The sequence below is a fragment of the Vespula vulgaris genome, chromosome 4 (assembly GCF_905475345.1).
Source record: "Vespula vulgaris chromosome 4, iyVesVulg1.1, whole genome shotgun sequence".
NCBI classification, from domain to species: Eukaryota; Metazoa; Arthropoda; class Insecta; order Hymenoptera; family Vespidae; genus Vespula; species Vespula vulgaris.
Window position 1 is genome coordinate 8,343,596 of NC_066589.1, and position 22,683 is coordinate 8,366,278.

General features: G+C 33.8%; 3 protein-coding genes across 16 annotated transcripts; 2 read left to right on the forward strand and 1 right to left on the reverse strand.

Moving 5' to 3' along the window:
- Window positions 1-453: 453 nt before the first annotated feature.
- On the forward strand, window positions 454-14,953 carry LOC127063013 (zinc finger protein 665-like). 13 transcript variants are annotated; one of them, XM_050992163.1, is made up of 12 exons: window positions 454-776; window positions 1,917-2,022; window positions 2,672-3,073; window positions 3,620-4,134; window positions 4,209-4,350; window positions 4,429-4,761; window positions 4,928-5,172; window positions 5,258-5,523; window positions 8,237-8,374; window positions 10,127-10,210; window positions 10,295-10,512; window positions 10,719-14,953. In XM_050992163.1, exons 2-12 carry the CDS (start codon window positions 1,972-1,974, stop codon window positions 11,190-11,192), a joined length of 2,868 nt encoding a protein of 955 aa, XP_050848120.1. In that variant the 5' UTR covers window positions 454-776; window positions 1,917-1,971; the 3' UTR covers window positions 11,193-14,953. The 13 variants fall into 13 exon arrangements, with proteins under 13 accessions (XP_050848120.1, XP_050848118.1, XP_050848117.1 ...); XM_050992161.1 differs by having other exon boundaries at window positions 455-776; window positions 8,237-8,458; XM_050992160.1 differs by having other exon boundaries at window positions 455-776; window positions 5,258-5,325; window positions 5,410-5,523; window positions 8,237-8,458; window positions 10,127-10,512.
- A 903-nt stretch (window positions 14,954-15,856) lies between these two features.
- On the reverse strand, window positions 15,857-22,570 carry LOC127063024 (chitobiosyldiphosphodolichol beta-mannosyltransferase-like). The gene is made up of 14 exons (XM_050992193.1): window positions 22,136-22,570; window positions 21,701-22,043; window positions 21,368-21,615; window positions 21,114-21,287; window positions 20,910-21,024; window positions 20,636-20,825; window positions 17,411-17,441; window positions 17,212-17,335; window positions 17,059-17,109; window positions 16,907-16,981; window positions 16,679-16,833; window positions 16,504-16,610; window positions 16,199-16,427; window positions 15,857-16,106 (listed from the first exon to the last, which is right to left on the reverse strand). Exons 1-14 carry the CDS (start codon window positions 22,410-22,412, stop codon window positions 15,961-15,963), a joined length of 2,265 nt encoding a protein of 754 aa, XP_050848150.1. The 5' UTR covers window positions 22,413-22,570; the 3' UTR covers window positions 15,857-15,960.
- Window positions 17,679-21,474, forward strand: LOC127063023 (NHP2-like protein 1). Of its 2 annotated transcripts, none has more exons than XM_050992190.1 (3): window positions 17,679-18,549; window positions 19,127-19,520; window positions 19,738-21,474. In XM_050992190.1, the coding sequence occupies exons 2-3, from the start codon at window positions 19,518-19,520 to the stop codon at window positions 20,113-20,115; spliced, it is 381 nt and encodes a 126-aa protein (XP_050848147.1). In that variant the 5' UTR covers window positions 17,679-18,549; window positions 19,127-19,517; the 3' UTR covers window positions 20,116-21,474. The 2 variants fall into 2 exon arrangements, with proteins under 2 accessions (XP_050848147.1, XP_050848148.1); XM_050992191.1 differs by having other exon boundaries at window positions 17,679-18,353.
- Window positions 22,571-22,683: the final 113 nt, after the last annotated feature.

The window sequence follows — 22,683 nt, forward strand, 5'->3', positions numbered from 1 at the left end:
AGATAGAAAGAAAGATAGCGAAAAAAAAAAAAGAAAAGAAAAAAGAAAACATGTGCGAAGCGATTGTGAGATATCACAGTACGTTAGTACGCAAGAAGGAAGACACACAGCTTAGCGGACGATCGATCGGGTGTGAAGCATTTTTCATCGTCATCCAGAATTTTGGTTTGGCGGTTCAATCTCTACAGGAAGTATAGCCGATGCGCGCGCAACCGGATGCTGCGCGCGCAACAACGACGATACGACAAAGGGTACTCGAGACATTAGATTTTGATAATTTCGAAATTATACGAAGATTCTTCGTTTGAAAATGCATAGGAAATCGTTCTGATCGACGTAGAAGAGATTGCACGAGAAATTTTCTCATAAGAGTTCATTCGGAATGGCGCGTCCTTCGGACGCACCGAGCGCGTAAGTTCCTGCGGGGTGGGCGAGGGACGCCATGACAGTCGTCGTATTTTCTGTTAACCGCGAGCACGTAGGCACTTCCCAAGATTTTCGTAAAATTACGTGGCACGTCGGAGTCGAACAGGGCCGAATTTGGTCCTCCGTTGTTCCGTTCTCGACGGCGTACACTTGGATGATATTGTTGAAGCGGAGGGCGAGGGAGCGTGGCCATTATCGAGGATTTGCTTGTGGGTATCCGTGGCGAGGTGAGACGTCGAGAGGCGGCGAAAGGCGTCCCCCCTGCGTCGGGACGCGCGTCTCCCCGTGCACGGGACGGCCTAAGGCCGTAAGAGCGAGATGCCCGAACCGCCGACGGCATCCTTTACCACGTGAGTCCAATTCTCTAAGCTCTGTTACGAAGGTAACTTTGATACTCGGTGTGGTTCTGGCCGTGGTCAAAGAACTCGCTGCGCCTCGTTTCTTTGCCTCCATCTTTCTATCTCTTTCTCTCTCTCTTTCTTTGTACGCATAGCCTCCTTTCTCTCTCTCTCTCTCTCTCTCTCACTCACTCACTCTTTCTCTCTTTTGTATAAACCTACTATATATATATGTATATACGTGTATACATATGTATATATATATATATATATATGTATATGTATATATATAGTATATCTTTTTTTTTATTTCTCTTCCCCGCCTTCCTCCTCTCTCTCCCTCTCCCCCCTCTCTCTCTCTCTCCGACTCGTTACGATGCACATACAGGTACATTCCCTTGCCCCCGAATCTTGTGTCACCACCATCTTGTGGCCCCTTGTCCCCGTTCCACGTTCTTTCTACCGAGCGACAATATAATTCACGCGTCATATGTGCGAGGCAAACCAGAAGATGGTAAACGAGGAGATTCCCTCGAGCGCGGGGAATTCTACGCCGGTTGGTCGTGGCCGACATTGAAGCACAGCTGCGTACTCGTACGAGGTGCCGCTGCCGTTGCCGTTGCCGTTGAAACGTAGACCGCTTTCATCGCTCTTACGCGGCCCCTTTGTCACGCTCCCGAAGATGCTAGCCGATGACTCACCTATTTCCCGCTTCGTCGAATAAAAATTGTCTGGAGGTTAAGACGTGATCGATTTAATCCGCGAGGATCGACTTCTCATGGCTACTTTCGTGTTTATTGCGATCGATCGCCACGTCGGATCGCGCGTATCGGAAAATTCCCACACAGCGATGACGTCCGCGATTTTCATAGCCGACCGAGTATTTGCTCGAATCGACCATTTTCGAGGTTAAACGTCGTGACATTTGTTTTTCTTCGATTTCCGATACAGATCCTACCGATTAAAGTTAGATTCGTATATTCTTCTTCATGAGCTCTTGTTTCGAAGGTTTTACGTGCTGAGACGTTATGGCATTCGTAAGGAAACGACGCGACTCGAGCGACGAGAGAAGCTTAGAGATAGTTTTAATTTGGATAATTCCAATAGGAGTTATTGAAGTTAAAATTTAACTTCGAGTCATGTGTTCTGCAGGATGAAAAGTGAATTATGTCAGAAGCACTTAATTGGTAGCCTTCAGTGAGCGAAGATGAACAGCGAGCAGCATGCGTTGCCAGCGACTACGCAGGCTCAACAAGAGGTGAGAATATTTTTAAACGTATGCAGGCTACTTACCAAGCTACAAATGCGCGATGGAAATATTGTTTATGTTTAAAGATATATCTTATTAGGTATTCTTCAAAGTAAGAAGATGTGTCATATATATATCGTATTACTTTATCGAAGACTTACGTACTCTGTCTATCTTGTTCTCTCGTTTCAAAGCTAGTTCAAACAAACGTATACTTTCTTTATTAACAAAAGTAGACGACGGTTTACGTATACTAGTATATTTTTGGTATTCTGTGTACGTGTATATACATACGTATCTATGTATTAACATATTTATATCTCATTCGTTTTCTAAGTAACGTGTCGACTATACACGGTTTAACGTTTACGTAAAATGTTCTACAAGCAAATTTCATTTACAGCCAATCTCCGCAACACATTTTTCTATATTCTTGAGATAATCTGAATTTCCTTCCTAAAAGTTGAAGCGTATTCACTACAACAAATAAATATCTATCTTGTATTTAGGTAAATATTAACCAGTCTATAATGCTTGAGCCTAGACTCTTTGGGAGGACTTAATCCTTATTGGCGCACTTGTTGATTGGAATCGAGCCTGGTGCATGCCTTTGCATGCCCTATTGATGTTGTACAAATGTCTGAATGTATATCGGTAGGATGTAAACGCGGGTCAAAGTGGTCGTCCTTCATACCCAGGTGGTTTGGCTACTTCGACTGGCCTTGGCAATGTGGGGAATACCCCTCATTCATCCGCGGACCTGCGTGTAGGTACAGCCGTAGCGTTAGCCTCCTCGGTAGCTAAGTATTGGGTCCTGACCAATCTGTTTCCCGGACCGCTACCTCAGGTCTCGGTCTACCACCATTCCCACCACAACTCCTCTCATAGGAGCAGTGGAAGTGGGGAGGCATCCTCCAAAGAGCCAGCCTCCTCTTTGAACCAGGAAATGGCATTGAACTCCAGTTCTCATCATCAGTCAACCTCTCAGTCGGCACATCATCACCATCAACCTTCAGTTAGCAGTAGCAACCATCATGGCTCTATGCAGTCCAACTCTCAGGTTTGTTTGCGTAGAAGCACGCTATACTCGAAGATCGAATGTGGCTTATGAACTATCATAGCAGAGTATTAGAGTCTGCCTTTGCAGGAGTTGCAGTAACATAGTACCTTGCGCGTATGTTTATGGAAATGTGAGTAGGTGGAAAAGATATACATAATGCCAAATGAGTAAAGCGGCCTTTGAGTTAACGGTCTACTATCTTCGGCAAATTTTCTTTGCTTTTGCCATAATGTTTTCTTTCTCCATGTCCCATCCTATTTCCACCTTTCACTTCCTACTTTCTTACTTTCGACGCAGTATTCTTATATTTCGGTACATAGCAGCTTGTGAGTAGCTCTTGAAATTTGAAATAATGTTCGTTAATCTATATGATATGTGTCAGATAATGCTCATTTGACAGTAGTACTTGATGAAATATTACAGACTATTGAAATATTGAGTGATAAAAAAAAAAAAGAAGAAAAAGAAGTAATACAAACATTACATCAAGAACAACTGTAACTTTTCCATAACTTTTAATAATGTGTTATTTTTCTTTGTTAACAGATTCCAGTTTCTCTTCCTGGCCTTAATCTAGACGGGGCGCATATCCCAGCGAGCGTTAGTCATTTACAGGCAGCACACGCGCAAATGCAACAACAAATGCAGGCTCAACAGCAGCAGCTGCACCAGCAGCAACAACAGCAGCCACAGCAGCAGCAACAACAGCAGCAGCAATCTCATCACCAAATGCAGAATCATCAAAATGCACAGAACAATGGACCGACCTCACATAACCAGAACACTCAGCGGGACGACAACAAAGTCAAGGACGAAGGCAGCTGTACCACCGAACGCTGTAGCGATAATCAGGTTCACTGTCAAGTTCAATGCGATCTTCAGTTACAACCACCACAAGACTTACAACAGAGCTTAATGCAACAGCAGCAGCAACAACAGCAGCAGCAGCAGCAGCAGATCGGCGTGAATATAAGCGGGAATTCTTCGACCGAGGGTAGCAGCCAGAATAATTCGGAGAAACCAGAGAAGGAAAAGGAGTTGCGGCAACTTAATATGACGCAGTAAGTTTCTATGCAATAGAGTATATACTTTTAAAAAATCATAAAAAATCCTTTCTTTTTTTTCTTTTTTCTAGATTTCAAGTTCCAGACTTAAAACCAGGTGGTCATATGATGGACGTCAGAACGGCGGATGGTTCGGTGGTCAAAATTAGTGCGGGAAATGAACAAGACTTAGCTAAAACACTGGGTGTTGAAATGGTACAAAACATGTACAAGGTAATAACATTATATTTGCGCGCGTTCTATTCGTCCATATAAGACGATAAAAATACAAAATTTCATTGCGCTCGACAGGTCAATGTCGAAGATATTAACCAGCTTTTAGCGTATCACGAAGTTTTCGGAAAATTGCAAAGTGAAATTGCAGCTGGTACTACTTTGGTAGGAAGTACAGTACCTACTCAAACAGTTACCACCATTCAAAATGGTACACCGTTAGTGCAGCAAGTTCAGTTGAATAAGTTTGACATAAAAACTAGCGATGGTGAAGCAACACCGGGTCCAAGTGCATCGCCAGTTTCGGTTGGCAGCCATGCCTGTGAGATATGTGGAAAGATATTCCAGTTTCGTTACCAGCTTATAGTACATCGTAGATATCATACAGAAAGGAAACCATTCACGTGTCAGGTGAATCTGATATTTCTATTTTTGTACATTTTAATTACATATACATATACATATACATATACATATACATATACATATATATATATATATACATATACACATATACATATATATATACATATACACACATATATATATATATTTTTTCTTATCTCGTATCTATTAGGTTTGTGGGAAGGCATTCTCAAACGCAAACGATCTAACGCGTCACGGAAAATGTCACTTGGGTGGATCGATGTTTACATGCACTGTATGTTTTCACGTCTTCGCAAATGCACCTTCGTTGGAGCGGCATATGAAAAGACATGCTACCGACAAGCCTTACAACTGTACGGTGTGTGGCAAGAGTTTCGCAAGAAAAGAGCATTTAGATAATCACACCCGATGCCATACAGGCGAAACACCATACAGGTAAGTTGTTCTTCTTTTTACCATCTTACGTTCCATTTACGATCATTTCTATTCGTCAATTCTAATTAATACTTTTCACTCGTAGGTGCCAATATTGCTCGAAGACATTTACCCGAAAAGAACACATGGTAAATCACGTGCGCAAACACACTGGTGAGACTCCACATCGATGTGATATTTGCAAGAAGAGCTTTACTCGCAAAGAACACTTTATGAACCATGTTATGTGGCATACAGGAGAAACCCCCCATCATTGTCAAGCCTGTGGCAAGAAGTATACGCGCAAAGAGCACCTCGCTAACCACATGCGTTCACACACCAATGACACCCCATTCCGCTGTGAGATATGCGGTAAGTTATATTACATTTCAGCTTTCATTAGTTGCTATAGTATCCATCAATTTCAAATACGAACGATTAAACGAAGAAAAAAAAATTCTAAGGAATATCGAAAAAATTATCATTTGATTTCGTTTAGATTTATAAATTTGATACGACCGTGATACCGATCATCAATTAATCATTATTATCTCTTTTGGATCAGTAATATAAAACGCATGTGTCTGAAATAATCTATAAAAATCGGTAACGTTTTACCGAATTCTTTTTTTTTTTCTTTTCTTTTCTTTTTTTTCTTTTTTTTTGCATTTCTTTTTTGCGATATTACGTTATCATAAATTTAACTGCGCGATAAATTTACTCCAAACGATATTGGCCCACTTTTAGTACATTGTTGAAAGCTATAATTGGAACCCATGGGAATCTTTGACGATGAGGTAAGTAATATCTGTGTATGTGTGAATAAAATAAACTGCAAAGATCGACCACTCGTGAAAGAGTAATACACGTTTTCTCTTTACTTCGGCGCTGTGATACTCGGAAAATACGGGTATCTACGTTATCGATGAAATGTTATTTTTGGAAACATACCACTTCTCGATTTTATTTCGATCGACCTTTGAAGCGGTCGTACGTAAATTGGAATAATTCGTAATAATTCATCTTTACAATTATCCTTTATATATATATATATATATATATATATATATTTATTAATAATTAATAAGAATGAATTAATGAATTGAATACATTGTTTCCAATTGATCGTAGCAACTTCTTTTTCTTCTAAATTAATGAAATAAAACAATTTGATAAGACAGACGTCATTCATATGTTGATGAAATATAAAAAAGAAAGAAAAAAAAAATAAATAGAAAGAGAATTCGAATTTATAAATTTGCTCTCGAACTCGAACGAGTATAAATGGAGTATATGACATACTATAGCCTTAAAGTGTGTATAGATAGGCGCACAGCAGTGAAATAAAATCCGCGAGAATTGATCGCGCATCGCGAGCAACCACCCCTCCGGTCGTTCTCGCGGGTCGTGCGCATTCCTTTGCAAAAGCCGCCCCTCTAACCTTAGAACTATCGGTGTCTTTGGCCGCAGTATACTCTGTCTCTCTCTCTCTCTCTCTCTCTCTCTCTCTCTCTCTCTCTCTCTCTCTTTTTCTCTCTCTCTCTTTTCTCTCTCTCTCTTTTTCTCCTTTCGTCGTCTAGCACAAGTCCCTCCCAAGCACACACCTCGTCTGCGTATCTCAGACGCACTTCAGAAGTTTCTTTACGTCCACCTTCGAGAGTACATTGTGATGACATGACTTGCTATTTCGTAAATTTAAGCGGTTGGTATACATATATATACACACACTTTCAAAATATACATATATATGTAACCCCTCTTCTTATGTTTTTTCTATATATATATATATATATAGGTTATATATATATATTTTTTATTTTTATTTATTTATTTATTTATTTTTTTATTTGACCAACATCGATCGATTTTGTTCTGTAATAATTTCACATATTAAATTAGAGTTTAAAGTTTGTTTATCTTTTCTTTTCCTTTTCTTTTTCTTTTTCTTTTTTTTCCCTTTTTTTTTCTCTTTCTTTGTTTCCTTTTCTCTCTTTTTAAACTCCACATTTAAAATTAGAGAAGTCATGTATGTAGGAACAAGTGCAAGTAGAAGTGTAGATTTGAAAAGACCCGCGCTCGTGTAACTCGAAGTCGACGTGTAATTTTGGATCTAATGGTAACATCCCTTCGTATCTACCTCTCTCTTCCTTCCTCCTCCTCCTCTTCTCTTCCACCCCCTCTTTACTCTTAATCTTCCTGTCGATGAACTCTCTCTCTAAAATCATTCGAATTTTAAATCAAATTTAGTTGGTCGGTTAAGGAAAAGAAAAAAAAAAGGGAAAGTATTTTTCTTAAAATAGATATTTGTGATTAAAGCAAGGATAATTTTAACTTATTCGCGTCGTCGTCGCCGACGCCATGAGTGCAAACACCCAACAGCTATGCCGGTATGCGCGTATTGTGTTACACGAGGTATAATCGCGCAGCATGCAGTGTTATGTGCACGTGTACGACGTATTTGAAACGTTAGCTGAATGTGTGTACTTTATTGATTTGCAACTCGTATACTCGTTATACACATAATCGACGCCGTCCGTACTTTCCTAACTTTTTACCGAACAATGAATAAAAGAAGAAGAAAGGAAGAAAGAAAGGAAATAACATTTCAAAGTTTATTAATTATAGGTCCATAATAAGAGAAAGAAAGAGAGAGAGAGAGAGAGAGAGGGAAGAAATGGAAAGAATAATACTATTTCCCCCCCCCCTTTTTTTTAATTATTATTAACAAAGTATTTACAATGAATTTTTTCCTACGGGAATTATAAATAGCCATTATATCGTCGGATATAAATAATCAACTCGGTAGTTATAAAAATAAAAACGACGTAATAAAATGAACAACAATAATAGTACTGTTGTAGTTGCAATTTACTTAGCAGAGACTTAACTTAATTAATAGAATGAAAGAGAAAAAGAGAGAGCGAAGGGAAGAACAAAATAATTATAATAATAGGGCAATAATGATAGTGATAATAATTAATAATTAATAATAAAAATAATAATAATATTGTTGTAGATGTGATTTAAATTGCAGTTTAATCAGCTGCCCCTCTTTTGGTTTTTTTGTTTGTCGCTGCTCGTACAGGTAAGTCGTTTACGAGGAAGGAGCACTTCACGAACCACATAATGTGGCATACGGGTGAGACGCCGCACCGCTGCGACTTCTGCTCGAAGACGTTCACTCGAAAGGAGCATCTTCTCAACCACGTTCGCCAGCACACGGGTGAGTCTCCACACCGATGCGGCTTCTGCTCCAAATCGTTCACCAGAAAGGAACACCTTGTTAACCACATCCGCCAACACACAGGTGAGAGCGGTTGGCAGATGTTCACTTCACAGGCAACCGATCGTAATGTTTTGTCTCTAATGATTAGTTTTTCAGTGTTCACATGGCTAGAATTCAGGCATAGATAGATGTGTATATATATATATATATATGTGTATATATATATATGTATATATATATTTAGGAATTTTATGTCTTTTTCAATATATTTAGGGACTCTGAGCTCACCCGCCGTCGTAACGCCATTGTCACATTCTAATTATTGTTTTTGGGGTTTTTGTTTGTTTATCCATTTTTTAAAAAATTCTTTTTTTATTTCTTTTTGTTACTTTTTTTTTTTTTTTTATCATTCATCGTTTTTCATTTTCGTTCTTTCAACATCCTTCGACGAGATCATCCATCGAGTACGTTTCGATTTTTATGTTTCATTACGGGATTTTTAAAACACGTGCTTTTCATGTTAAAACTCGAGATTTAACATTTTGACTCATTTTCGCTATAGTTTGCATGTTCAAGCGCTACTACTATTACCATTACTACTCTACTACTACTACTACTACTACTACTACTACTACTACTATTACTACTACTACTATTACTATTACTCTACTCTACTCTACTACTGCGCGTCGATCGTTTTCCATTGTTCCCGTTGTGATTCATCGATTTTTGTTTATCAGATCGTACGTTTATAAATAATTTGATATCGTTATCATCATCATTATCATCGTTTTCGTCGTCATCGTCATCGTCGTTCGTCGTCATCGTCGTCATCGTTGTCATCGTCGTGCTCCTCGTTGTCATCTTTAATTTTTCGTCGACGAATTACGCATCCCATTCTCATCGAATCTCCCTAGAGACATTATTGCTGTTCTGCCTAATACACCGCTCTCATACATGCTTTATCACTCACTCTTTCAGAGCCTTTCTCGTTATAAATACATTCATAACTCTTCTGTGTATTATATTTCGACGATCCATTATTTCGAGAATTATATTTGCATATATGTGTTTGTATGTGTATACGTATGTGTATATATATATATATATATATGTATATATACACATACATATATACTTTGTTGCTCGCTAACACATCATTGTCAACTTATTATCTGTCAAATTATTACACGCCCTTGATTGAGTTATAAATTCAAAGATATTGAGAACGATCGTATTGTTATTACTTATATTCATACACATATCTTCAATCGGAGTATACATTTAGATTCTTTTTGTTTACTAACGAAAGTTGTAAAATCTATGATCTTCAAATATACATATATAAATATATGTATATGTATATAGATAGATAAATATATGTATATGTATATCGTTCATATCTGTATACTTATATGAATATATTAGTAACGTAATCTCTCTTTCTCTTACTGTACAAGTTGACTTTACTCGAATGTAAAAATAAGGATCTGGAAATATCGAATGAAAGAAAGAAAAGAATAATAAGAGTGGAAATTTGGAAGGACATGAGAACGTCATCGTTTCTCTTACACGTGGCAGACTCGTCTCGTTTAAATGGAGATTCGATAGTTTTGCGAACAATTCGAATGGTTTCATTCGATTATTTGCCTCGGTCCATTGCGTCGGGCAAAACTCGGCTTGTGCAGGATAAACTCTTTGTTTGAACGACGAGTAAAAATTGTGAATGTCGTTTCTGAAACTGTACAGGGGAGACGCCCTTCCGTTGTCAGTACTGTCCAAAAGCATTTACGCGGAAGGATCATCTGGTGAACCACGTCAGGCAGCACACGGGTGAGTCACCGCACAAGTGCCAGTATTGCACCAAATCCTTCACGAGGAAGGAACATTTGACCAATCACGTGCGTCAACATACAGGCGAATCGCCACATCGATGCCACTTCTGCTCAAAATCATTTACTCGTAAGGAGCACTTGACGAATCATGTACGAATCCACACTGGCGAATCTCCGCACAGATGTGAATTTTGTCAGAGGACGTTCACTAGGAAAGAACACCTCAATAATCATCTCCGTCAACATACCGGAGATTCTTCGCATTGTTGTAATGTGTGTTCGAAACCATTTACGAGAAAGGTACGTTGTTTTCCTCCAACGAAACAGGATTACACGTTTGCTTTTCATAGCTTTTCCATCGACTCTCGGTTTATAACGACCGATTGATTTCATCGTTAACGATTGGAATCTAGAGTCGATTAGAAAAGCTAGATATCTGTCATCGAGCTTCGTGTTTATTCTTGTAACGTGACTCATTATTTGTTTTCTCTCTTTGAATTACACAGGAACATCTCGTAAATCATATGCGCTGTCATACCGGTGAACGTCCATTCGTGTGCACGGAGTGCGGCAAAAGCTTCCCATTGAAGGGTAACTTGCTCTTCCACATGCGTTCGCATAACAAAGGAAGCAACGCCGAGAGACCATTCCGTTGCGATCTCTGCCCCAAAGACTTCATGTGTAAAGGACACTTGGTCTCTCACAGACGATCCCATTCGGACGAACGTCCACACAGCTGTCCAGATTGCGGCAAGACTTTCGTTGAAAAAGGAAACATGTTGAGACATTTGCGAAAACACGCTGCCGAAGGGCCACCGACGCAGGTTAGCACACCGTCTGCTATTCCACAATCTGGAGTTTTACCTATACCAACCGCAGCGGTTTTGGTTGGACATCCATTGGCACCACCAGCTCCACCAGTTGTCCCACAACATACCGTGGTAGTACCAACACCACCTGGAGTTCTAACATCTTATTAAACCAAACTCGAAAATAAGAAAACGTCAAGAGAAGAACCGTAACGGCGATGGAGCTTTCTCAAGGTTGTTATTATCAGTGTGTTTGACGAATACCGAGAGAGACTGTGTTCCAGGTGTTTATGCAAACTCGAAATCATAATCACAAGAACACAGTACTCTATTTCTATCTGTTTTTTCATTTGGAAAGTGTCGTTACGTGATGAAAATTACTTGGGACTATGATTCTTCGACAGCAGCTAAAAAATTACCTTAATTTTGAAAATTAAGGTATCGAACTTTGAACAAAGGAGAAAACGAAGCACGATCGTGTTCTACAAGTATCTTATCAGTGTATAAACAACACTGAAAGATTTTTCAATATTAAATACATTTTGCGTGTTGTCGGCGATAGATTATCCAAAGTTTGAATTTGTTTCTATATATCTTTGTATGATAAATATAATAGATTTATATAAGTATAGATACATATATATAGATATATATATGTATATATATATATATATATATATATATATATATATATATAATTTACGATTTCATAATTAGATTTTTTGTGCAAATGCAGTGCTCAGAACTTCTTCTTCTTCTTCATCTTCTTCTTCTTCTTCTTCTTCTTCTTCTTCTTCTTCTTCTTCGTAATTCACCGATGCTCATATTATGTTTTAATTTAGTAGTTTTTACAGAGAGTTTATTAACTATTAATTACAACTTTTATACGTCGTGTGATCATTTCACTTCAATTCCAAAGTTTTTCATTTCTTCGGATGGGTATTCCTTTTGATTGTGTAAGAAGAGAAGAAAGAGAAAAGCTATATCGTGATACGTACCCATCTACTTCTAAAAGAATCAGTCATTTTAAGAATAGGTGCCGTTACTGCCACTTCGAAATCAAACAAAGAAACAATTGATCACAATGATGAGCTTCTTGAAATGCAATATTAAGAAACTTTTGTTTCACTTGTATTTTTATTTTTATTTTATTTTATTCTATTCTAATCTAATCTAATCTAATCTAATCTATTCTATTCCATTCTATTCTTTTTTCAATTATAAATTTAACGACGAAAATTAAAGTTAAATTAATGTACTCCGCGATTAAGGAAAATAAAAAGAAAAAAGAAAAAAAAGAAAAAAGATTTATGTTACTTTGTTACGCGAATTGTCTAAATGGATAAAGAACGTGACAGAGAAGGAACGGTCCTACGTCTGGAATATTTCACATGGATTTAAAACGTTTTGATTTGATGTAAGCTTAAAGAATGAAAGCAAAAAAAAAAAGGAACAAAAGGTTATATGACTATATTGTTCAAGTGAAGAGAAGGGGATTAATTACGCGGTGCATTTTATACGCGTAATACATTTTATACGAATTTAGATGGTATATATTCGGATATATAAATACACTCTTAGAGCTATCGTCGGGACTTAGAGATAATAAATACTTTCGTTAGTTTTAAAATCTGTTGCGAGATCGAGTGCAATATGGCTAAGCCTTTTTCCGCTTAATATATGAATCCGTAACAGTTACCTTTCTCTCTCTCACTCCTCGCTCTCTCTCCCTCCCTCCCTCCCTCTCTCTCTTTTATTTACTTTTCTCTCTCTCTCTCTCTCTTTTATTTACTTACTCTTCTCTCTCTCTCTCTCTTTCTCTCATTCACTTACTCTCCTCTCTCTCTTTATCAATCTTTATCTATCTTTATCTATTTTCTCTCATTCACACTCCCCCACCCCCTCTCTTTCTGATACTGGAAATGTTGTATTGATTTCGAGCGAATAAATATAACCGATAAGCGTCGACAACTTAACTAAGTTTTACACATACACGGGGAATAGACTGTTACATTAACAAAAATAAATAAATAAATAAATCAGGGAATTCGGTTATTAAATTTAATTCGCAACGATCGAAGTAAAAAAAAATAAAAAAAAAAAATAAAACATACAAAGAAAAAGAAGCACATTTTGTATCGTCTTATCTAAAAAAACAAAAAAACAAAAAAACAAAAAAAAACAAAAAGGACAAAAAAAATATATTCTCTCCTGATAACACTAGCGATCATTGTATAAGGCCATATATATTTCATATTTACTATTAAGATAAATGGAAACGTGCACTTGTTAGTGTGACATCACTGACATTTAGTTACCACGTTGTCTTAACGCAAAACGGACTTTTTATTAGATGATAATGCGTCTGATTTGTAAAAGAGAAAAATAAATTAGGGTTTTAAGTGACTGTCACATTGCCAGGTTTACATTGATTATAATTATGTATGATATAATATATCATTAAAAATTATTATATCTCGCGTACATATGTCGGTATGGAGTTTACATGCGTTATAATTACGTTCGATGCTCTTATTAGAGATTTAGAATTAATATAATATATTACGATATAAATATATAAATAAAGATCTATATATATAAATAAATATATATATATATATAAATATATATTACTAAATATATTCAAACAGTTAGATATCACTTACTATTTTAAAATATCGAAAAAAAAAATATAAAACAGGGGACGACAAGCGCGCAGCATTGGGGAGCTTTAGTCGCCCTGCGGCTAAATAATATACATACTTCGCTAATGTTCTTCAGAGAAAAGAGATAAGAAAAAAAAAAACTATGTGAAAAGTTCCATAACAGCGTGTGTGTCTAATGTTTAAAAGATGCGGATAAAAATATATATATATGTATAATATATATAAATGCTCGTGCGCGCTTATATATACACACACATTACGAATAGAGCATATATAAACATGATGCGATCGTATGTCAATGGACGATAAAAACCGATGATCTATGGGATTATTCATATCTCTGCTATATGATAGTGTAAAGAATTTAAAAACCCTAACGTTAACTTGTCACGGCCCCCCCCCTTACATATTACCGCTAGTAGAATGTAACATGGAATAAAAATTGAAATAATGTTTATATGAATTAATAATAATTAATATTATATATAATATCATACGTTTTATATATATATAAATATATATGTATATATATATATATATATATATATATATATATATAAACACACACAAGAATAAAACACTAAGAGTTGGTTCATGCTTTTAAGAAAATTTAGTTGTGAGCTTGTTTAACAAATAAAAAATCGATTATAAATAAAAAAGAAACGCAGCTGGCGAAAATCAGAGACCCGTTTCTTCTCTATGAGTCGAAGCGAAATTCGTCGCGAGTTACACGCAATTTACTTTGAAAATAATATTGTGAGATCATTTTTGTCGACGTTTTCTTCTTTTCTTTATTGTCGTCAACAAATATTGTTCTCCTTTCTATTTCTGTTTCTTCTCTTCTGTTTTTTCTTTCCTTGTCTCTTCGAAACTGCGTTAACCCGCTGTACTATGATTTAAGTCGTAATGGCACGTGCCAAAGTTGCTGTCAATGTTGCTCATCCGTTTGTAAAAAATCGAACCAAGAGTTTCATTCTGGTTTCTGATGTCTGACTCTTAAAGTATGTAGCACGTGTTTCGGACGATATTATAGGGCAAGAGGTTAACATTCTTTTTCCATTGATATCGTATGAACTCTGCGACTAGAAAAATGCTTGTACGTCATAGCTTCGACTCAAAGCGAAATATGGTGAAGGAAAGTTTTCAGAATATGATTTACTTTAGATAGAACAAAATATTATGTATAGAATTTTATTATGCACCATTGTAATATTATGTATCCCAGTTGTGACACAATATACACTGGTGTTATGTTAAATGTGACAAGATTGTGTACGATGTTATTACATTTTCTCTTTTTCTTTATTCCTGCATATAAATAGAAGAACAATTTTTATATAACATTATTCATATCATACTAACATCATATTATTATATATTTCTTGTATAGTTCAAGTTTTCATGAAATAGATAGTATTGATCTTATGACGAATTATTCATTTTCAGATACATAAGCTAATTGATAATTATAAATTAAATTGTTGAATTTTCTTTCTCTCACTTTCTATTTCTCTCTCTCTCTCTCTCTCTCTCTCTCTCTCTCTCTCTCTCTCTCTCTCTCTCTTCGGTAGAATCTATAAATCCATGTTTATTCTTTCGAATTAAATTCAAGAAAAAAAATGAAACGCAACAGTAGAATAATTTTTATTATATATAAATCTAAAAAAAAAAGAGAGAGAATAGATTTTATTTATTTATTTTCTTTCTCGTTTAGGAAGAAATTAGCAATGCGTTAACTGACTTGAAAAGCTTTCAAAATGTGAGGTATATTTTTTCTTACTGTCCAATTGTTTATATGTTTTTTAGGATAAAATTGCAATCCATAAAATGAGAAATTGACATGTTCCAAATTAGATATAAATCTTATAATTATTCGTATCAAAATTATTAGAAATTACTCGACTTATTTTTGTTCAACTAAACTTTTACGAAAGCTTGCATGTATATAATTATTGTTATATCATTATACATTAAATAATGGTGTTATTACGAACCATCGTAATTGTTTAAACACTTGATTCAATTTTTGCATTTTTTTTTCTTTTGTTTAATTAAAATAAAATTAATACAGAAACATAACGTATTTTTCTACTCAAAAGAAAATATTTTTTGTGTCTGGTAAAAGGAAAATTTTTTAAATATAATTTATTTCAAGCAGAAGACCATATATATTGCTCATAGAATTTTATTATATTAATTTTATTATAGTTTGTGTTATCGTTATAAAATATATTACACAATATATCCATTGGTCTTATCATTTCCAATGATTATTATATACTGTTATAAAACATAGATGGAAACAAATAAACTTGTTCGTATGCCGATCCATTTATTCCACTATAAGATGGTAGATAATTATAAATTAAACTCTTGGCTTCTTCGGTAAAATTTTGAAATCGGTGTTTATTTTTCCTAGCTAAAGCAAACAAAAAAATAAATCAATCAAACGAGATATTGGAATAATTTTTATTATAATTTAATCTAAGAGAAGATATCTCGTTATTTTACCTTCATGTACGAAGAAATTAGCAAAATATTGACTGACTTTAATGGCGTCGAAAGAATGAGGTATATTTTTGTCTTTTATCCACTCATAAATATTTTTTTCCGGATGAAATTGTAATCCATAAAAAGGAAAATTAACATGTTCCAAGCTAGATATAAATCGTACGCCATTTCTGTCTACGTTTCGAGAAATTATCCGGAAAATATCGTTCAACTTGACTCTTACCAAAGCCTGCGTATTGTTAATGGACCAATTAGGTCAATTACTTTCACTCAATCAATGATAATGAATAGTAAAGAAGTCTAACCTTTTTGGTTACGCAATAGCTGTGAAAATTAATAGTAACGTTCTGTTTTTCCAAAATATCTATGATGTCCGATGGTGCGTTTTTGAACAATCTTGATTCTTTAAAACCTGAAAACACATTTTATTTCCTTTTTTTATTCTGTAATTTTATTAATTATTAATTACTCGACGCTCACCTGTATTGAAGTTTAAAGGTAAAGCTTGTGATTGGCTAGAACACGTGATTCTATGTTCTACATTGTTAGCTGCTACGTATGTTAATAATTCGAATCCTAAACATATTCCTAAAATTGGAAAATAGTCTCCTTCCTTGTTCATTTCCTCGGCGATTCTAAAAAGCAATCTGTTGTTAAATTTTAACAAAAATACAAAATTCTTCATCCATAACATTTCAAAATTTATACCGATAAATCTTTTTGCCCGCGTCAGCATATCCTTTACTATTATTAAAATATGTAGCTCCACCTGGCCATAAAACTCTAAGAACACAAATGTTTTTTCTTTAAGCTACTCAATTGTTTTATATTGTTTATATTATTATTATTCAAAAATTTACCCATTTAATTTTTCAAGTATATTTCTGTAATATGTTTCATTTTTTCCGATCCTGTAATAAAGATACAATTTTTATCATACTTCTTTTTTCTATTTCAATTTTTTTTCTCTATAATAACGAAATAATATTTGGATTAAGTATTATATGGATTACCAAATTGGGACTACTCTCGCACCGGCACTTTCAATAAATTTAACATAAGACGCAGCGATATAACTTTTGTATCGTCCCTCGGTAGTACGATTTAAACGATAACTAATTTCTTGCGACAAAATACCTTTGAAATAAAATATAGAAAGAAATAAATTCGATACAATTAAAAAAAAAGAAAAAAAAATTGAATAATACTCACCGATGATTGGTCGATTATTAAGAACAATTTCCTTTGTACTAATAACATTGTGTGTAATAAAAATTAACAAGATCAAAAAAGAAATTTGAATTTTACCAAAAATTATCGACATTATTTTATCTCTATCGTATCAAATATTTCGTATATGTATGTATGTGTATGTGTTGTATATGTACATATATATATATATATATATATACATACACACACATATATATATAATCTTTTTTATATTTTTTATAATATATATATAAAAATATCTTTTAACTTTATATCTTTTTGATAATAGCTCACAATTTTTATTTTGTACTCGATTGATTGTACGAAGTTAACGATGAATTGATAAGATATAATGCTGACAAAACACGAATGAGTACACACATTTATATATATTCATTTAATATCTATATATAGTGCTTCTGTTTAAACGTTCCTTTATATATAATTATTACATAGCTGTATGATTTGATCTTGCACTGAACTCAGATTAGTTACTATAGTTTTATACGTAACACTTTTATACATGCGTTGCATCCGCCATTATCCTGGTTATTCAGTTACATTTGATAACCACTGATATTTTATTTTTTTCCCAATCTCACTGCCGGAGCCATAGCTACAGTATGGACTTGTATAAATGTATCTTTCGTAATCTTCTCCGTAAATGACGCTATAATGTCTGACGTCAAATTGACTGTTACATTCATTGACACATTGACACGTTCATTGATGGCACAATCATATCAATTGTATATTTTTTGCCTATAGCAAATGGGATTACAGTAACTTGTGAGAAAGACATTCTGTTAGAATTTCGATCTTCACTCGTTGAAATAAAAAGAAAGACTGATCCAGTAATTATCAAAGTCAATCATGTGAAAATGTTTAAGTGTTAAAACGTTTAATTACAATTATTTTAAATTTCCCGCGCATTACGATCTTGGTAATGTTAAACTATCGTTTAAATATTAATTTGTTATATTCCATGTACATTATAAGGATTGTTTAAATAATTAGAAAATTATCCAAAGTATTAATTTCTAAGCTTTCGCGTTTAAAAAGATAGAGACTCGATGTTCACTCGTAGAAATACAAAAGAAAATTAATTCGGTACAATTAAACTATATAGATCACAATTTGTAAGTATTAAAATTTTTAATTAAAATTATTTTAAGTTTCTCCTGCGTTACGATCTTTGTAACGTTTAAACGAATGTATTATTGTTCGAATATTATTAATTCACTGTATTCCATGTACATTATGGATTTTTTAAATAGTTTAAAATTCTTCCAAAATTATATATTATTTCTAAGATTCATTAACATGAACGATTGAATATGTATTTGCGTAATTAATTGATAATGATTAATAAAATATGTTGCAACTAACAAACGTTAGAAACCAAGATTTAAGTATTTGTATAATTTTCATTACAAAACGTTATACTTTGTTTGGCAGACATATATACTTTGTATCGATATAACTCGTCGTTGACTCTTGTATCGATACAATGTTGCCAATGCGTATTTACTACACGAATGAAACGTTAGTTTTGTTTCCCCCACTACCACTCTATATCAACTTCATTTGCGTCACGTGACATTAGTTATATTTTATGATACGTCGTCATATTTTTAATCCAACTATTACTACCACTGTTACTTTTCTTCTTTTTTCTCTTGATCTAGTAATGTTGATTGATAGTTTTTTTTACAGGGAAGTATTTCGATTATCTAGAAAGTTTTAAGAAATCACTAGTGGTAAATAAATACCTATGAAAAAAGACGCTTAAAGTAATGCGACTAGAGTGCCCTCTAAGCGGAAACTATAGATAAGTAGAGCACGTGTGGTTTATTCTTCCATATTCGATTAATCATTTAGATACTCAGTTTACATGTGTCTGTGAAAGCGGATTAAAGTTCGTTGTTACACGTTACACTGTGCGGAATTTATTGAATCCTACGCTACGTTATAAATTGTTTCGTCGAACGTGTAAGATTCCTCAGTGAAGCGATTTAGAATATTAATCGCCGAGAGGGTAGATTATTGATATTTCATATATCATATATATCTTATATATTTAATTTTAATTGTCATAGAAATAAAAATGGTAAGATATTTGTATATATGTATATGTATATATGTTTGTATGTACGTTTGGAACGTTTTATAGAGGTTATATATTTTGAGGTTAATTCTCTCACGTGGACTCGTTCACATTTACACTAGAACCTATTATTATTATTCGAAATAGATCGATTTGTAACACATTATGCTTCAATATGTAAATTTGAGTAACAATTTTATGCATGTATTATTTTTTACAGGAAGAAGTTAATCCAAAAGCATATCCCTTAGCAGATGCAGCTCTAACCGCTAAAATTTTAAATCTTGTAAAACAAGCTGTCGATTATCAGCAATTAAGGAAGGGTGCGAATGAAGCAGCGAAAACTTTAAATCGTGGCCTTTCAGAATTTATTGTAATGGCTGCAGATGCTACACCACTAGAAATTCTCTTGCATTTACCATTGTTATGCGAAGATAAGAATGTACCTTATGTCTTCGTCCGTAGTAAACAAGCTTTAGGTCGTGCTTGCGGAGTATCCAGGCCAGTTGTGGCCTGTTCTGTTACAGTTAATGAAGGATCTCAATTGAAGCCACAAATACAAGCTATACAACAACAAATAGAACGTCTATTGGTTTAAATTAGATCTCTGTTCATTGTACAATCATATTCAATTCAAGCATCGATTTTCTGACTTGCTTGCGTAAGAACAGATATTTTTGTCACATGTGCCTCATTTACTTGTCTGATGTAACAGTAATTATTAATCGTATTGAAATTTTCAATAAACAATAGCAAAATTCTCTTTGATCTTCGAAACTAGTATAGATTTTTTAAGATATACACATTTTCTCTTTGTATATACAGTATTAGACATTAATGGCCGTTGAAGTGGTTCTTTTAACATTTCAAATTATATAAATAATTTAGAATAACTTCATAAGAACATTATTTCACTTTTAAATATTTCAGAATTAAAATATATCTAATAAAAGTACTTTTCTCAGAGATCATTTTTTAGTTTTTGGATTTATTTAAGAAAATAATATGTTTATTTTTAGATAATAATTTTATTTTTATTTCTATATTATCAATATAAATAAATAATTACATTTTGTTATAGTGGGAATAAAAAATTATTAGTTAAAACAAGGTAGCACGTTTAAAGTCCAATTATCGTGCCAACGAATATCCTGAAATTTAAGCAATTCATTTTGAAATTTTTTATGAATCTTTTTTTGTGATTCATTAACGGGAAATTGTAGAAACCATGATTTCAACTGTGCAGCCAATTCTTTTTCATTTGAGAAAACATAACTATTTTCATTGTCTTTCACCAGTTCTGATAAACTAAAAAAATTATAATCAATTATAATGAAATTGTATTATTTGATCATATACATATGCATACACGTGTATGCGTATAATAGATACCATGCAAAATTATATGCGCAAACGGGAAGGCCACATCCAAACATATCAACCACTTTCATTGGTAAATCTAATCCACTGGAAGATGTATGAAGACATATACCTAAATCTGCACTAGCTATAGAAAATATTAAATTTTGAAAATAATTAACTTCATCTTAAGAGATCGTAAAATAATTTTTTCTATCATGTAATATTTCAACAGACCCAACATTTTGGGATATTCTTCATTCTCAAGCCACGGCATGATAATTGTAACATGTTTCCATTCCTTTAAATTTATAATGGAAGTATAAAATTCTTTGAAGGGTCCTTTACCCGTTATTACACATAACAAATCTGATAGATGTGCATCCTTCTCATCACAAGCACTTTCGTATTCTACAATTAAAAAGAACATGAAGAACTATATAATGGTATATATATTAAAATATTATATTAAGTACTATCCAAAAATGTACCTTGTAAAGCATTTATAAGAATTGAAAAATCCTCATCTTCTGTCCAACTTGAGCTGGATATAATGAAGCCTGGTCTTACAGATAATAAATTTACATTTTCTGCTGTACTCTCGGTAAAAAGCGTAGAATTTGTTTCCTTTCCACGAAAGATGTTATACTTTTTACTTAATTCTAACAAAAACTCATGTTTATCTGTTAATGAAATTGGTTTAAAATAACTTGCTGGACGATCATACAAAACGTGTGCTCTAAAAAAGAAGTAATGCAATTTTACTAGAAATTATAAACGAAAACAGATGTTTCTTCTAATATAACTTCTTTAATGATACAAACTCGATTCCCCATTGCTTTTGCAAATACTCTTTCATAGCTTTAGTGACACAAAAATTATAATACGATTTGCTTCCAAAATATATCTCAATGAACTTTGCTATTTTCACAATAACATGATCCTTTTTTAAGCTTAATGCCATTAAGGAATGTGCGAAGTTATGCCAGTCAATGATGAACTTGGCTTCACTCAATATACTAAAAAACCAACATATTGGAATCGTAGGTATAGCTGGTGGATTTTGTATTAAAATGTAACTCGATATATGTTTAGAAAATAATATAAACGATAACGTAACACTTTGCCACAGTACTTTTACGATATAATGCAAAACTGTAGGTAAAACTGAAACATTAGAAAAAAAGTGCGTACAGTCCATGTATAGTTTAATAATTGATTTATTTTTATAAAAGGATTGCTGATAAAAAGAATCATACTATTTTCCAATGATGGAGGGTGTGGAAGATAATATATATTTATACGTGGATTATCTTTGATTTCGTTTAACGGAGACGAACCCGGATAACCTATAAAATCGACGTTGAAACCTTCCTTTGCAAAGGATAATGCGTGATACTGCATTCGTGGACTTCTGCCCAAATCTCCAAGAACAATAATGCATACATTCTTACTTTTTTTGCGACAGTTAATCCATAATCTACGTATTATTAATATTATCAATAATATCCCACACAGCAAGTATAATACGTTCATTATAATTTGATATGTCGAACCGGTACGAAAGTGACAACATCAACATATGTAAGTGAACTCATAAAATCACAGATTAAACAATTACATCATGTCCACAAACATTTTTTATAAATATTACTGACACGTATATCTATGACGCATAGTTAGGATAATAATATCTGCTTTTTATTAATACGATCAAATCTAAGAAAATTTCATATTCTTTTATTGTCATTGGCTAACGAATTATATCTGTTAGCTTTATTGGTTAACAAGTTATTTACTTCTTTTT